The sequence below is a fragment of the Scophthalmus maximus genome, chromosome 14 (genome assembly GCF_022379125.1).
Source record: "Scophthalmus maximus strain ysfricsl-2021 chromosome 14, ASM2237912v1, whole genome shotgun sequence".
Lineage (NCBI taxonomy): Eukaryota > Metazoa > Chordata > Actinopteri > Pleuronectiformes > Scophthalmidae > Scophthalmus > Scophthalmus maximus.
The window spans coordinates 17,122,538-17,139,830 of record NC_061528.1 but is presented as its reverse complement, the minus strand read 5'-3'; the positions used below and the strand labels follow the sequence as shown (position 1 = coordinate 17,139,830).

At 42.6% G+C, this 17,293-nt stretch overlaps 1 protein-coding gene across 4 annotated transcripts in view; it reads left to right on the top strand.

Annotated features, from left to right (window-relative positions):
• The first annotated feature begins 8,390 nt into the window (after window positions 1–8,390).
• Window positions 8,391–17,293, top strand: part of ube2f (ubiquitin-conjugating enzyme E2F (putative)) — a 41,921-nt gene continuing 33,018 nt past the window's right edge. Inside the window, exons 1-5 of one of the 4 annotated variants that reach the window (XM_035603798.2) lie at window positions 8,397–8,684; window positions 9,328–9,474; window positions 10,603–10,792; window positions 13,558–13,587; window positions 15,996–16,061. In XM_035603798.2, the coding sequence (XP_035459691.1) occupies window positions 10,678–10,792; window positions 13,558–13,587; window positions 15,996–16,061 (211 nt within the window). In that variant the 5' untranslated portion in view covers window positions 8,397–8,684; window positions 9,328–9,474; window positions 10,603–10,677. Of the gene's footprint in view, window positions 8,685–9,324; window positions 9,475–10,602; window positions 10,793–13,557; window positions 13,588–15,995; window positions 16,062–17,293 lie in introns of all 4 variants that reach the window. The other 3 variants (XM_035603797.2, XR_004784302.2, XM_035603796.2) reach the window with 3 other exon arrangements.

The window sequence follows — 17,293 nt, the reverse complement described above, 5'->3', positions numbered from 1 at the left end:
CAAAAAAGGTGATTAAATTCCATTCAATAAGAAGGTCCCATGATTCCCAGCATTTAAAAATGTCCAGTTGTTGTCCACCACCCTATGATTGGATTTCGGAATACAGAAATATGCAAGTGAAAATGACAGCTGGGAAAAGTGAGGCACTCTAAATCTTATCTTATATGTAATTTTTTTTTTTTAAATCTATACCAGACACACTATCTTAAATGATATACTGAGTCTTTGAAGGGAAGCAAAGGGTCCTATGTGTCAGTGTCAGAGAGCTGGGCCAGATGCTTCCAAGAAAAAGTCAAGCGGAGAATCCGACTCATTGTCATTCTGAGTCGTCTCCGGGTTCTCTTCCCAGGCTTGAAGCCTGGCACTTTGATGGTCGGCCCCTGCATTCTCTCGCCTCTCTGATTCCTGTCATCTTCAGACACCCGACATGCAACGAAGGCAACGTTTGCACCAGAGGTCACAACGTTTTCTGGAATCCATTACTATTTCAATCCCCTCCTTACAGCTACTTTTAAACCGGAACCATTCAGGATCCGTGCCTTTTCTTTCAAGACGTCTGCAGGTGTGTGTGAATAAACGCCATGCATAAATCGAACTGAACACGGGCGAATCACCAGAGACACACAGGCTGGGGTTGGGATAATCTGAGGAGTAGTAAACCGCCTGTAGCTCTGTGACCTGGCGGGGGGGGGGGGGGGGGGGGACGGTACCGCTAACCCCTCTCTCCGTTTCCAGGGAGACGCCAAAGAGTTGAAAAACACCCAGTCACTCTGAATAAGCCTCAATGAACCTCCGGAGACCTCTGCATTAGGAGGAGAGTTCCACTGGGCGACCGAGGCCTCCTCTCAAAACCTATTTCAAACCTGAAAATTCAAAAATACCACACGCATTGTTGCCCCATTTACATGATTGTGATTGTGAAAGTGTGGGAGAGGGAGAGAAGGAATAAGGGAAAGAATAAGATGATGTCACTTAAGCCCTGTAATGGTCCTGAATAGCAGTATATTAAAGCCCTCAGAATCTTAGTGTGATGGTTTATCACAGCATCTCAGTTGAGGTGTCAGTAGCCATTCCAGAGGGTTTTCAACTGACATCTTGCCCTTTCTTCGTTCTCACGGCCGCAATCCACTCTTTGTCTCGGAAACAGCTGTCGTTTTGTCGTGGTTCGCGCAAATCCTCCACAACAATCATCGTGTTTGGCATCTGCATTTGATTACAGTAGCTTTAATCTGCATTTGAGATAAGCGATAGCACACCTAAGGTGTCTGTACTGAAGAAGTAGCCTGTGTTCGGCAACCCGTTTCATCACTGGTCTCCGAGACATTGCGGTTGGTCCTTACAACGGACTCCTCTTTTTTTTTGCGGCCTCTTCCTTTTCCACCGGAGGTACTGCTCTCTCTTTGCTTTGTCCGCCTCTGCACGATCTGTTGTGACGGGATTCTTTGTGTTCATCCACCGGGGCTTGTGAGTCCCTGTCCGTGCTGCACATATCAGAAATTGGCAGCGTAGCAGTGTTGAGCCTTTTGTGTCCTTTGGTGTTCTTGGTAGCCACTGGCGAAACTCGAGGCAACGGCCCGACTCCATGTGACCAACGCAGGTGTCGTGAGCGGGCATGTTTGTGTTGTCTGTATCTAGCAGCACTGGGGCGCTTGTCAATTTTTATTAGTTCCAATACTGACCCTCCTCTGCTGTGAAGCACGTGTCACATATCGGATGTGTGTTGTAACTTGTCTGGGGAAACATTTAATTGTCAGGGCTGTTGGACTTGACCTGCAGTTGCATGAAATATTTTTTTTTATGAAAGAGAATAAACTTACCAGACGAAAAGTATTCGCACAGTTACACATTATTCTATTCTTCAGGCGCCGCACTTCTGCACGTTCATCTTCAAATAAAATAAAAGACGCTCCATTCAAGTGCCACGTGTCGACATTTATCTGAGTAGGTTCACATCAACAAAGAAAGAAGTGTGTGGGAGATATACTGCAGCCCTTTTGACACACAAAGACCAAATTGCAAGAAATTGGCCACTTGGCTACTAAACTTTTAAGCCTTGTGTTGGTTCAACATTGGTTCCTGCACCAAAGAGCTCGCGTATGGCTCAGAATTAACTGAGAGTTGCCACTGAGGTGGAATTCTTTTGTCAATATGAGGAGTGAGGCGGTGGCTTTGGGAGTGAAGGACAAAAATTTGCAATAATTTTTAAGTTTTCAAAAAAATTTACAAACGAATACTCAGTGACAAGTATAAGAAGTCTAAGTCCGACCGAGCTGCAGTTTACGTGGTGAAGACCAGATTAGAGGCAGAGAGACGCACAACAAGCGGAAGAGGAGAGAAGAGCCGAGGCGCCAGTGAAGCTCCGGGACAGAATCACCAGGGATGATTCTTGTGCGGCTTCGGGCGTTGACTGTAAAGGATGGTTCCACATAATATATTAAACATTCGGAACATAACTAAAGACTTCACTGAACATTTTTAACAGTTCAGTTTCCTAAAAGTTTTACCATTTTCCACAATGCTGGACCAAAAAGAAATTATAATCTTGTGAGTGCCTCGGAGATAATGTATGTTGTGACACTATTTGAATAAAACTGAATTGAATTGAACATGACAGTTTACATTTTCACAACGTTTCACTGCAAACGGAGATGCAGTGAAACGTTGTGAGTTGCGAGTCAAAATGCAAAAAGTCCCAGTTTTTACTCGGGGGGGGGGGGGGGGGGGGGGGGGGGGGGAACTAAACATTTGCAGCATCTGGTAAATGTGAGCTTTCCTCTCTGTTTGTTGTTGCAGTTGCATGAGCTTAGACTGCAGCAGCAGGACAGATCCCTCAGAAACACGGTGCTGTTTCTCCGGGACGTTATTGATGGAAAACAACCGCTTTCCGTCCTGTGACACAAGATCTCTTCTCATAAAAATGAGGACATAACGCGAGTGATTTACTTCCATTGATCGTCTTTCACAAGGGGGTGCTCCCACCTATAAGAGGGTTTCAGTGGCTCTAATCTCTTTGTTCTGTTTTTAAGTCAATATCGAAAGCATGAATAATTCTGGAGTCACACACACAACCCAACGTCAGCCACGAAAGATTATCGCGCGAACCTTCTTTGCGCCGCTCAGATTTGAATGTGCAAATAAGAGTTAGAACTCATTTGTTTCAGTCAGGGGAAACATCTCCCTCCTGCCATATTCAAATGAAAGTAGATCGGGTAGCAAAGCCTGAAACGGTAGTGTTGCACTAGGAGCATGTGTAATGATGTGTGACAGAGGGCAATCCTTTTACGCCAGTGATTAGGAGTGAGTTGGAGCAACTTCAAACCGAACGCCTGGTGTCTGCAGTACAGATGTTGCCGTCTGCTCTGTGGAACCTCGCAACACCGCTCACAGGTTCTGTGCTGAAGCTAAAAGCCCAAATATTCCATATGTTCATGTTAAAAAATGTACCCGTAGTGTGACGCCCATGTCCTGTTAACTCTAGGACCTAACAAACCACATGTTTTTCGTATTCCCTGCTCAAATTATTAGGGCCCCGAGCGCCGACAGCCTGGCGAAGGACCTATGCTGTTCCTATAATTTGTGTTCTTCTTTTGGAGTGTGGTCCGTAACGCATAGGAAGTTGTGATCCAATGAGCACACGGGTCACCTGGTGGCGATAGGAGGTTTTCATGAGCCCGTGACTCTTGATACTTCTGCAAAGCACTGCACATCACACCGGCTTTCCACATGCCCGAGCACAGCATGACAGCATTTCGCCAGAAGCCTTTTGTCCGTGTCAGTGTCCATTTATTTCAAACAACAAACAAAAAGCATCCATTTGCTAGAATCGAGTCACGTTCCGTCCGCGGTTTTTGAGGCCCATCTTGGGAATTGTACACCTAGTGTTAATGTGACCTTGATCGAGAAGCGACGTTGGGGTCACTGCTGTCGTGTGAGGTGTCAGTAGTGGCTGCATGACTTCATTTTCATTGACATGACACATGGGTTTCCGGTAGATTGAGGGTCTTACCCAGCACACATTAGTATTTCCAGTTTCAAATGAAGAACAGCTCTTCCAGATTTTGCAAGCCCTCTGTGATTATCCCCAACAGTGAAGCACAAGTAAAGCCAACATACAGTATACACCAGGACTTGCGTTGTAATGACATGTGCATGAGTCATGCCCTTGCAGAGAAGGTTTTTTCTCTCAAAAAAACTGAGTCGACGCTACGCTACCGCATCTGGGTCATGTTGTCCGGCAAGGGACAGCAAAGCCCCCCCGGTGCGAGACTCACTTTCTACACGATTACGATTCGAGCCGCTGGGGCTGCGCCGCCGCCGCCGCTGCAGTCGGAGTCGCAGTCGGATCTGAACTGACAGTCTGAAGTGACTCTGATGTGACACTCAGGGTAATTGGTGGTGTAGCTCTTGTGAATCAGTTTGGCTGTGTCCCGATGAACTTGCTGATGCCCTGACCTTAAATCTGACGCCCTTAATCCGTCCAGTACTCCAGGTTCGTGGCCAAATATCTAGCGCAGCAGGAGATATCCCCATCGACCTCGGCCGAGCTTTGTGTTTGTTGCTCATCATCAAATAATTTGCATGCCGAGTTACACGCTACGCGAACATGTGCTAAAAGTTCAAGAAGTAGAAGGTAAAAGTGTCTCTTTTTGTGTCGCTTGCCAATGCTGCTGACCAGACGACCTGCTGAACAGCAACTGATGTTTGCATTTAGCTCATAGGCAGGCACACCCAACCAACAGGGCAACACACAGTGCTTTGCACCGACAGAAAGCCTTAACAGAAGATGGGAGCAGATGACAATCTAAAAAGACAGTAACAGGATTCTCAAGGGAGCACAAGAAGATAAAAACTGATGTTGTGTGTAGCTATGGTGTGATTACATAGTAATGTGTCAAACCCAGGTTAAAATGTAATGATGGTTGTAGAAGACAAAAGGTTTTCTGATCGTTTGTTCCCGATGTATGGTGCACAAACGCCGAATGCTGCTTCTCCACGTTCAGTTTTGACTCTGGGGGAACATGAAGCGGAACCCCCGTCCCAATGGGACGTCTGGACAGTTCGTAACGAAGCAGCAGCAGGCGGAGAGCCTGAGGCTGAACCCACCTAAACTGGAGCGATGTTGTAAATGAGACATATTAATTATTTCTTAATAAGTTTTAAGGTTTTAGCTTGGTTTTTGTAATTGTGCCAATGTGTTCACACAACAGTTTGCTTTTCCACCGTCAGTGTGGAAGAGCGCGTCATCCAGGACTTCATCAAGAGCAGTCTCGATGCTGAGTTGAGGTTGAAATCCTGCCTGGGAAACGTCAGAACAGTTGTTTAATGTACTAAGCAGTGAGGCTTAAGGCTAAAACAGGGTGAGCCTGTAGGTACAGCATCAAGGCAGCATGAGGAGGGTGACAGACACAGTTTCCTCCAAGCTTGTATGATTGGATTGAAAATATATGAAATTGAGTCTGGGTTGAATTGAATGCAGTGGCAATACAGCATCTATAACTGATAGGATGGAATTGACAGCTTTCTTAAATTTCATCATCAATTCATTCCATGACTGAATGGATAAAGAGCTCGGGGCGTTGCTGACTCAGAAGGTATCGTCAGCCTTGTCTTTTGCCATCTGTATTCAGCTTTTTGACACATTGTTAGAATGCCATTTCTCCATGGTGCTCTTTTGTTGTTGTTTAAAAAAAAAAAAAGTCTATGTCAAAGTATCTACAAGATCCTGGACCGAGACCCAAGAGCATTTTTAATGGCATCCATGTCCATATTGTGTGATATCAGCTTGTCAGAGAAAAACCCTCAATAAGGGAGGTCAGGAGGACGGATGACTGAGGACGTTGCTGGTCTTACTGGGCATGTCAGTCTGGGCAGGGGAGAGCAGCTCTCTCTCTTATTGTCGCCTATCAGCAATTTGCCTCGACATGCAGAATGATTTGATCAATTAAGGGACTATTTAGAATTTGAGGAGCTTTCTCTTTAATGTCACAGGCCACATTTGGGAAGCAGTATATGCTTTTTTTTGCACTTATTTTTCTGACATACTGACATCTCCCACAACCTCACAGGATAAATCAATTCTTTTTAACATTGTTTCACCCTTTGATTTACTTAGACTTATTTGCCTTTTTATGGTTTTTCTGTTGACAGACCTGCCAGGCAAATTTCCAACATGTTGCCTCCACTTCTGCCTCACTGAGATTGAGTAAGAGATTCCATTGGTACTGTCAGGGCATGGCTGCGGACTCTGTTTATGGCCACCTTTGGCGGTCTGCCAGATGCCCGCGGTGTCGAAGTTGCCTGAGATGAATCCATATTTATTTTTTTCTCTTAGCGATGTCAGAGCACCGCTGTGCCTGAGCACAGGCTCACGGAGTTGCCGGCATGGCCGCTGACAGCTAGGGCACTTCACTGCCTGGATGGTCATAATTTAGATTGTGAGTAATAAAGTTAACGTGTTGTTTTCAAACAACTGATGAAAATGACCATGTAGCTGATATCCGTGTGTATCGAATTTCAAAATGAATAGGACAAAGGGAGAAATGTCAGGGAAGATTGTAAAACATTAGATCTTGTTTTTCATGATTCATGTTAATATTACAGTGGATGTGTCTAAGAGGAGAAGCTGGATGTGGTACCACCGTTTTATAGTTGAGAGTGGTTAACTCATCAGCGTTGCTGTAAATCAATTTTAAAGTCACCTGCTTATCAGGCCACAAAAAACACACATTACTTCTTCTGCCAGTGAAATAAGCAGAGTGACCAAATCCCAGTCATGGATTTGTGATGAAGATGCAGGTTTAAAGCCATCATCACAAACCCAAATTGGTATTCTACAAATTTTTGTATGCAGTGTACAAACAGCAGATAGTTTCTGACTCCCTGTTGGGGCCTTTTTGATAGGGTTTCTTAAAAGATAAACAGAAGTCTGAAAATGTCTTGAGGTGCATCTACCATCAGTTAATTGCCCCTTTTGGCAAGAAAAGCATGACAAACTTTTTTATTATTTATTTTTTCTGTCAAATCCCCTTCTCTACACCGTTGCTGAGCCCCAAGACCCAGCAGTGACAGAAATATATTTATATTCAGGAGTGGATTTTCTCTCTTATGGTTCATTTGAGGACAAGTTGGAAAGTTTAATTTGTCAATATCTTCAGCATGTTGTCCTCCCTGTATCCTGTTTGAATTTTTGACATACTCTACTTTATCTTTACCTTTTTAGAAGGCTTCTCTGGGCAAAAATCATTTAGATTTTTTATCTTTTCAGTGTTGTAATTTGCATATTGTTCAATATTCAGCTGAAAAGTTTGAGAAGTTTAAATTGAATGGTTTATTCATTATTTTCCATTTTGTTACATCTCTACAACAGAGCAACACCACTCCCATAAATAAATACAGATGTGCTCTGTCCTCACTTGACATCCACAGAATAACAAAGGCAATGTGTGAAGCTCACCATGTGAGGAGGAGAGAATGTACATACCGTTGTCACGGGGGCAAATCCTCTGGCGTTTGAGCATCATGCAAAGCCTGATGGCTGACACCTGTCTAAACAGATGGAATACAATACAACCATCCGCTCCAAGAGTAATAGTCAAGAACAACATGTTCTTGTTTATAGTGACAGGTCCCCCATGCCCCTTGGTCCATGACAACGGGTTGAGTGAATCACAGTTTGAGACAAATACTTAGGGGGTGAATTGGGTTTGTAATGTGTGTGTGTGTGTGTGTGTGTGTGAGTGTGTGTGTGTGTGTTATTTGGGGATGGCTTGTCCAATTGGGAACAGGGGTTATGGTTATGGTGACAATTAATCTACAGGAAATATATAACATGTAATGTGTCCAAAAATAAGTGTGTGTGTGTGTGTGTGTGTGTGTTTTCACATTTTAAATGGAACTGGAACTACCTTTTTGAATGTACTATTAACCTGTGAATTTTTCTCAGCTTTTAATCAGCAAAGATAAGGGAAAAAAAAGTACGGGTAACACTTATCACCTGTTTTCACCATTGGACAGAATAGCAATAGACAATAGCATAATTATTGTTTCATGTCTTGCAAATACCTTCTTTTGTCTCTTGATTGTGTAAAATTAATTTGGCATCTTTGTAAAAAAAAACCAGCAACAACAACAATTAAAAAAATTAGAATAAAATAAAAGTGAAGGAATATTTTCTGGGCTTGTATCCATCATCACATTAGTCATCAAGTGATTTCAAGCAATATAGTTTAATAAACATAAATCATTGTATTAATGTATGCTAGAAAACGTTAATAAAACTTATCCACATGTTAGTATAACGTTTTTTAAAACGTATATAATCATTATATAATGTAACGACTGTGACGTCAAAGCGAACGATAATGATTGCGACAGGACCCACCGGAACTCGGGAGATACTCTGCGGAACTGTTTATGCGCTCCCGTGTCTACACGGACGACAATGGCGGACGGCAGTCGCTGCACTTCCGTTGCCCATGACGCCGGAGCGAAGTTCTGACAGCTGAATTTCCAGCCAGCGTAAATCCCACTCTGAGACGCCTAAAGCCTCCGGTTTTTTTCCGGGGAGGTTTGAGAGTCGGACGTGCCCGCGACCCTCTCCGGCTGGATTTGCACACGGCGCCTTGCACACAGAGGAGCGCGGGTTGACTATGGTGTAGCACGGACAGCTAGCTCTGAGACAGCAGGTAAAACAGTAAATCAACAACCCAAACAACACTACTGAGATAACACACCCGCCATTTCTGGCTAGCGCAGACAGTCTGTAACCAAGCTGAACTCGCCTTTGCCCCCGTGACCGAGCCAAGCTCAGCCACAGGTGGGAGGAACAAACCCCCCGGGCGGAGACCGGAGTTAAGCCTGGACGTTTGAATCTAGCTAGCTGTGATTAGCAGCGTTAGCGGTTTGATGTCACGTCAGCCTGCAGTGACGAGGCTCGAACTTCACTCGTCAGAGCATTTACACTGTCCTCATAACTCGCGTTCAATATCAACAAAAGGTATTCTCGTATGGGCTCACACACACACACACACACACACACACACACACTCGCTTGTGCTTGTGTAAGTTAGCTGTTGGTCATGTAGTTGTTGTCAGCCGTGGCTTCCAAAGACCATTTTCCGATCATAAACAGGCCACGCCTATTTCACTGAACAGCCGAACTAACTCCATATGACATAGTAAGCAAGCTTCACGTGTAAACAATGGGAATGTGTGAATGTGAGATGAACCTAGGCACTCGTATGTGAAATGTGCACACCAAGATCAGTGTGTATGTTTTTTTTTTAAATTTGCCCTGTCCCTGCTTCTATTATGTGACTTGCAAAGCAGGTAGTCGGTGCCAGGCAGCAGTGATTGACGGCGGAGGCAGGTGGGCGTTGTGACACATTTGTCACCTGACACCCCTCCCTCTCTGCTGACTGCTGCGCACACACACTGCAGGGACACCAGTGGATTGCTCCCATAGAGTGAGAGAGGGTAGGGTAGGGTTTGATCACTAGGTCTACTAGTCCACAATGTCTAGGTGTCCATGTCCATATGCTGAGCCCGAAATTAACCACCCAAAGTGGTCACTAAGACCAGAATGCATCCATCTACCACAATGCACAAGAAACACTGCCAGGTGACTAAAAGCGAAGACACAGATCCGCGCGTCCATCCATTAGCAAAGCGGCTTATCCGAGTTGGAGCCAATCCCAGCTGACATTGTGTGAGAGGTGAGGCGCACCCTGGACAGTCCACCAGCCTGTCACAGGGCTGACCTACAGAGAAAAACAACCATTCGAACTCACATTTGTGCAATGGTGAATTGGCAGTGAATCTAACCTGCATGTCTGTGGACTGAGGGAGGACACAACGATTAAAGGTTTTCCATCGGTGAATTTGACCATGTCATGCCATAGAAAATGGCGTCCTGCTTGACCAACATTAAAAGGAAAGTTGGCAGGAGCACGATGTTAAAGTACTCCTTTTTTTCCTCCCCTTCTACTTTGTTGTTGCAGTGCCACAAGTCTTTTGAAAATCATACTCCCTTATTTCAAAAATAATGTTAGAGATAAGATTGATCTTGATCTTTGAAACACTGAGCTAACTGTTGCATGCAAAGGCCCCATAACTAAATAACCACTATTAAAAACCAAAACAAGTCAATGAATAGTTTTGGCAACTAGAAGTGAAGGTGATGCTTATGTGTCTCTCAATATAAACTTGAAAAACACAAAGTAATCTCCTGAGAGAAGGTAGTTATAAATGTGTGAATGTGACTTTCCTGTAAAGCGCTTTGAGTGGTCACTATAACTAGAAAAGAGCTATATAAATACAGTCCATTTACTTGAATCTCTACAGTTCTCTGTGTCTAACCCATTGAACACTTTCCATTTCTGCCCTTATATGTGTATGTTTGTGAAATTTGATGAAGTGAAACTAGATTGACATAAAAATGTCTGTCTTTTGTTTGCAGAACTGAACTCTGTCCTTCAGTAGATTTTCTCTCCAAACACTTCAGTTGTTTTGGTTTTGTAATTGTAAGTACATATGTCCCATTTTCATGCACATCTTTTTTCTGAAATTGACTAATGTTCTCCTCATGGTCTGTGTGATTGTCAGGCATTCGAGAGGCGGTGCGGTGCGGTGCAGTACAGCGGTGTGGGGCAGATCGCGGGGGATCATAGCAGCGTAGCCATGCTCACACTGGCGAGTAAACAGAAGAGGGACGATGGAGGAAAGACGGGCCGTGCCCCCGGTCCCTCCGACTCCACGCATAGAATCTCCATCAGGGACCGCCTCCTTACCAAAGGTGCACAGATCATTGTCCACATTGCTTGAGCCAATCCCAGCTGACATTGAGGCTAAAGGGGTGGTCCACTGTTTCTTCAGTTGAGCTTATATTTTTTGTTGAAGCAGAACAAACTGGGACCGTTTCAGCAAGGTTGCAATTAGTTTCTGCTTCAGAATATAAAGACATTTACAGGGCTCTCCATAAATTCTAGTGAATTCCTATTCCCCATTTAACAGTTTCCATCACCTTTACGTCAAATAGACGTTCATTGTTGCAGTTGTCACTGTTACATCAGATGCAGGTAAATGTATATCTTCTGTCTTAATGCAATGCATGTCACAAAAACATGTAGGCCAGATAAGGTTAGTAGACAGTGGGCAGCCAAATACAGTGTCGGCCAAAGAAGTCATCCCTCAACATGTTGTTTTTTTAAAACATAGTTCATTTCAACACTGACACACAACAACTTGTCGGCGGACGTGTATGAATTCTGTATGAACTCTTCATGTTCCTCTTCCTCGGTGGATGTTTGCTCCTTTCCTTCTTTTTCTATGTTTCTCTTGTCATCTTCCTTTTTCCTCATCCACCCGTGTCTCTCTGTCCATGTTTTTGCCTCCTGCTCTTTGGTTTTTTATTTATAGGTTCCTGTTATTGCCTTATGCAACTCCTAGACACCAACCTCCTCTCTCTACTTTAAAGTTCTCCTCGTCCTTCTCATTTTATTTGTCATTCTGTTTGCGTTCATCTCAGTCTGCTTGTGACCATCTTCCATGTTATTTTCTCCCTGCGATAGCCAGTGCGTTTATTCATTCACCAGGGAAATTAAATTCCCCCTCCACTCAAAAGTGTTTTTCTTCTGTTTCTGTCCTCCAAAATATCTGACATTGACTATAGGGACTTGTATCTGAAAAAATTTTGTCACTACAGGCTGTCGAATATGCAAATGTAGACAAAGAAACCAGAAACTTCCAGTGCAGCAGAGGCAGTGCATCCACGAGAGGCCGGCAGGTGTCAGCAGACAGTTAGCGTTAGCATTCGTGAAAGTTTTATGGCTGAATCTCGCCGATGTTGCCGGTAGCCATCTTGCTGCGCACTTTTTTCTACCGGTCAACATAGCACAAGCAGCTGTGGTGGGCAGGGCGCGAGCCCTGTATCATTTGCATATCATGATTATTCGTAGTTTCAATGACGGAGAGAGACTGGATGGTTTCCAGCACCATTTCAGAGTTTGTTTTAAAAACTTGTTAAACAAAAATATTAGGTATAGCAGATTATTTTTATGTACTTTAAAATGTGACTGGAGGGGGTCTCTAAGGTTGTAGTTTGAAAGAGTTTGTGATTTGCCAAAGAATGCGAGTGAAATCCTCTTGTTTCATAAGAGGGTCAATGTCTAGATGGACGTTGTAGAAAAAAGTTGAACCCTGGTTCAAAATATTTGGATTCAAGTAAAGACATTTGCAAAAAATCTTAACCGAACAATCTGTCGTCCCAGTTTTGGGCTCACAATCTCATAAAGCCTGCAAAGTGTCAACTATCTCATCAAGTTGGGTAATGCATTATGCGCAAGTTTAATATTTTAATATTTAGCTATGGTTTCTCCATCACTGGTCCAATTAAACTTACAGTTTTAAGTGAACTTGGGTGGGGAAAAAAGATCTTGCCAACACAGTCGGTGAGTATCATGCCCCCTGGTATATTCCATGAGATATTGAAATAGGTGTGGTTGGTCTGTTTGGTTTGGTGCCCAAAAGGGTAAAAAAAACATTACATGAAGTGAAGTGAGCTGACTTGGTTAAAGAGCTGTTTATTCTTCAAACTGAGGATGACGTGCTTGATTTATGTTCTCACACATTGTTATTTGAGTTAAAACCAGTCTGTCTTGCTCAAGCAAAAAAAAGGAAACCTGCTCCCTGACGTGAATCATACAACTGCCTTCATTTCCCTCTCTTGCCAAGGGAGCTCGACTATTTCTTTTCTAATCTTTTCTTCACAAATCAAATCTCTCTGATCACTTGCATTCGGAGAATCTTCAATGGCCATGTAAAATAGCAAAATGTGAAAAATAAAATAAAATCCGGTGCTTTTCAAATTACACGTTTCATCACCAGACAAAGATGTGAAGCCAGAAAGGAGGAATCTAACTTAATTACTTATCTAACACTATGTCACACGGCTAGAGAGACCCACTGGGATAAATTGCAGATGATCTTTAAGTATCCGGAGGAGGTTGTTGGTGTCAGTTGGCAAACCAGTAACTCTTTATGACTATAGAAAATGATCTCTATTCTCTCAGGGGGACCTGATTCTATAGTCTGACCTACACAAGAAAGAAAAAGAGGATTAGTGAGAAAAAAAAATCATATATAGTATCATTGAAGCACCTGAAAGTTAATCTCTATTAGGATGACGCACCTGAACAATAGATTCAGAATTACCTACTGCACAGTTCATTTTTTGATGAAATGCCTAGTTTGTGCCATTGTATCTTTTCCCACTAGTCTTGATTCTTTCTGAGATGTTAAACCAGCTACACACAAACCAGAAGTGAAATGTGTCTTGACGGTGAGAAAGCAGAACTGAAAACCAGAAACTTTGCCCTCGGGCAACTCCATCTTAACAACCCTCACATCCATTCCTCCTCCACTCTTCCTAATCCAGGTCTTCCTGGTGGTTTTTTAAAACCGTACACGATAAACACGCCAATGCCTTTCATTCAGTGCAACTTTCCCCGAGTGAGCGGGCAGCATAACAGTGCCTCATTGTTGTGATTTTTCTCTCAACAGAAGTCGCAGAACTTGAAGCCAATCTCCCAAGTAAGTATGCCGCACACACACACACACACACACACACACACACACAAACACACACAAACACACACACACGCACACTCCTCTGTACACCGCAGTATCACAGTTAGTTGAGTCAGACTCCTTGTTTTGGATGTATTATACACCGTCTCCTCCTCCCCGTGCTTACATAAGCATTTGTTCTGACCCACATCGTTTCTAGTAAAGACAACTTAAAGCGGTACAGCTGAATAACTAGCTTAAAACACCACACGTTTTTATAGTGTCCTGGTGTAGGTCGTTTGTAACAAAACTTATAACTGTATTTCAGTTCCATAAAGCCAGAATCTGAATATTTTTCCACAGTGAATGTGTCAGGTTTTTTCCCCCAATATTAAGTTTGTTGATAGACATTTTTGTAATATTTCGGACACATCAAGTTATTTATTTATTTCTGGTAATCCTGAGTGGTTGGAGCGTAGCTCTCCCATACCCGAGGTCCTGAGTTTGCGGCCCGGCCGGAGCACTAAAATCACAACAACTAAAACAAAGAGATATAAGCCTTCTCCCAAATCGCTGTCTGCCCCTTTGAAGCCAGAGCAATTTCCAGTGTTGATTAGACTAGAAAGCTGACTGGTTTGCTTGTACAAATACTTTCTTTGGAATACTTTCCAGATTACACAACAGAGTTGCTTCAAGGTCACTGGCCAAAATCCGCGGGGGGAGCTGATGAACAAACTGGGTGAAGGAGTAGATGAACAAGTGAGGGTGGAATTAGGAAAGTTTACCATCAAAGAGACCCCACAGCAATGCTCGTGCAGCTTGTAAAGATTTCTTTTCCTATTCATATGAATACATATTTAAGTTTCTGTCAATTCAGACTATGAGTACAGTGTGGGACATCCATTTCCAAATTGTAAAAAAAAAAAGGAGTAAATCCTGAGCACATCTTGGTTTTGCTGTAGACTGGTTTTGAATAGGTGATGATGAGGGGATTAAAAGAGTGCACACCAAGGACATACTGTACATGTATATCATTTATATTTCAACATATAGCCTGTTCTCAACTAAACTGAACTATAACTATACTCCTGTAAGAAAACTCACATTATCAGAGATCCATTAAGCGAGAGGTCGAATATAGCGACGGTGTCTTTTAAAAGCAAGAACACAATAAAGCTACACAGAAGGGATAGGAAAATGAGAGGCAAACTGAAGGCAAATCATACATGCGGATGTATTCAAGGCAGTTCAAGGACTCGGCTTTGAAGACCAGGTGACAGCCACGATTCAGGTGGTGGATCAGTTTTTGAAAGACTTCATCTTTAAACTGTTCCAGCGTGAAATACTTTTTCCCCTAAGGGACTGCAAAAGTAAATACGAGAAACTCAGTCAATAAACAGACACAAGGAGGATCAGATGGAGACACGCGCACATAAACAGACGGTTTTGTACATCAATAATCATTCCGAGTTTCCATAAATGATTAATGAGCTTGGTGGAGCAAGTTCAAAAAGAAAACTTCCAGATGTGATAAGATGGTCATGAATTATTTGTAGCTTATAAACGTGTATATATTGAATATGCTACACCCACAGTTGATAATCTGATCGTTCTGACCAAAGAGCCGCTGCAGTGTTGCATTTCATTCACTGTTTGCTTTAATTAGGGCTGTCAATTTTCATTTTCAATTTTTCATCATCGATTAATCTCTTGATTATTTTCTCGATTAATCGATTAGTTGTTTGGTCCATAAAATTGTGAAAAATGTTGATCCTGTTCATGCAAATCCCAAGATGATGTCTAGTTTTATCCACACACCAAAGATATTTAGTTATGTCATAGTGGAGCAAGGAAAATGGAAAATGTTCACATTTAAGAAGCTGAAATCAGAGAATTTGGACTTTGTTTTAATAAAAACTACATGAACCGATTAATCGATTATCAAATTAGTTGCCGATTACTAATCGATTAATTGTTGTTTTAAACATTCAATACATGTTGAAATTACAATGTGTATGTGTTAGATTTGTTATGCAGATCAAAAGCAATGAAGGGCTGCTCAGTTTAAAAGACACGCTGTGATGATTAGTTAGATTTCAAAAAAAATAATAATAAAGTTCTTGCTCGTGGTTAAAAAAAGCTTTCTGGTGACATCTTGGTGCAGTAAATGTCCTTGGACACCAGGGGGGAATGTGGTGCCACGTAGACTCCCACAGGCCTGTTTGATACAAGAGTCTGTCTGTGTGGACTGTGAGAACATGGTGCGACTGTGGAAGGATGGAATGCAAATACAATATTTATTTTTTGTGCAATTTTTTGGGAATAAAAACAAAATAGCTCATCTGTAAACCTGAATATAGTTGCTTTTGGATTCAAACGTTCACTTCAGTTACTAATAACTGACCCCCCTCTCTCCGTTTGTTCTTGCCCAGGTACATGCACAGCCAGTTTCCCAGATGAGGACAAGCTGCATCATTTTCACTTGGCAGTGTCTCCCGGTAAGAGAACGAGAAGAAAAAATATGTTTATTTGTCCTTTTCTTTTCTGTCGCTCTTACTTAAACATCTGACTCCTTAACAATCCTTTGTTACTTGATATGCAGAAAAAATAGAAACAGTCAATGTCATCTCGGTTTGCAATGCTAATATTCTATACACTTACTTGGAGCAGCATTATTTTTAGGCTGATGTTTTAGAAGTGAACTCATCACAATCAAACTCACTGTCATGCAACACATTTATTTAGGATTGTGTTTAACCGTATTTGAAGGCAAAGAAATGCTGGAACGGTTATAGGGCTGCATCTAACAATTATTTTCATCATCGATTAATCTGTTGATTATTATCGATTAATCGTTTAACTGTTGCAGCCCTTAACGGTTATGATTGAGTTGGATTTTGGTTTTGATGAGACACTCAAAGTCATATTAGCGTGTATGAGAAATCGATGTCCTAAAAAGGGGAATTTTGAATCTAAGGCAGGAAATCAGAGGACAAAAATGCGACGTGTGTGCGTATTGCTGGGAAAAGAAAATTGTCTGTCAGCTCATTACTTTGTGTGAAAAAATGTGAACAATGTAATTGTCATCTTAATGTGACACGATTCTCTGAATTCTCTGAAAAGAAACAACAACGAAAAAACGTAGCCTGCAGTAAGCACGTGCAACCAAAGCCACTACTGTTTTTATTCTGAACAATCTTCCAGACAATATGTCGGGTTTGTGTGTGTTTGTGTACACATTGTGGCGGGTATTGTGTGCGGCCGAATGGGAGACTGCAAATGTTAGCAATTTGTTTTCGAAAGTCTGTGTTTCTCCTATAAAGTATTCCGCCCCAGCCTTCTCTGTACTTCGACGTTTCAGCCACACACTGTCATTATTCCCTAAATCCAATCTGCCTGCTCAGCAGTGTTCCGAGCCAAGTGGGCTACCTGTCGACGTTGTACAGACCATACACACTGGTGTGGAATTACCCCGGTCCCTGGAGGCTTTCGCACTCCCCCCGCTCTCTATCTGTCATGCACACACTTTCTCGCCACCAGCTCATTTCCCTCGTTTGTGAAATGCAGCGATATATCCACCTCTCTTTTATTATTTTTCAAGAATTTGAAATGCAGCTCTACGTATGTTTGTGTCTGAGTAGTGGAAAGGAAGGGGCCTAGTTCGGAATTCAAGCACCAGACGTGTTTAGAAAATTCTGTAGAATTGATGGCAAATCTCAAATTATCAAAT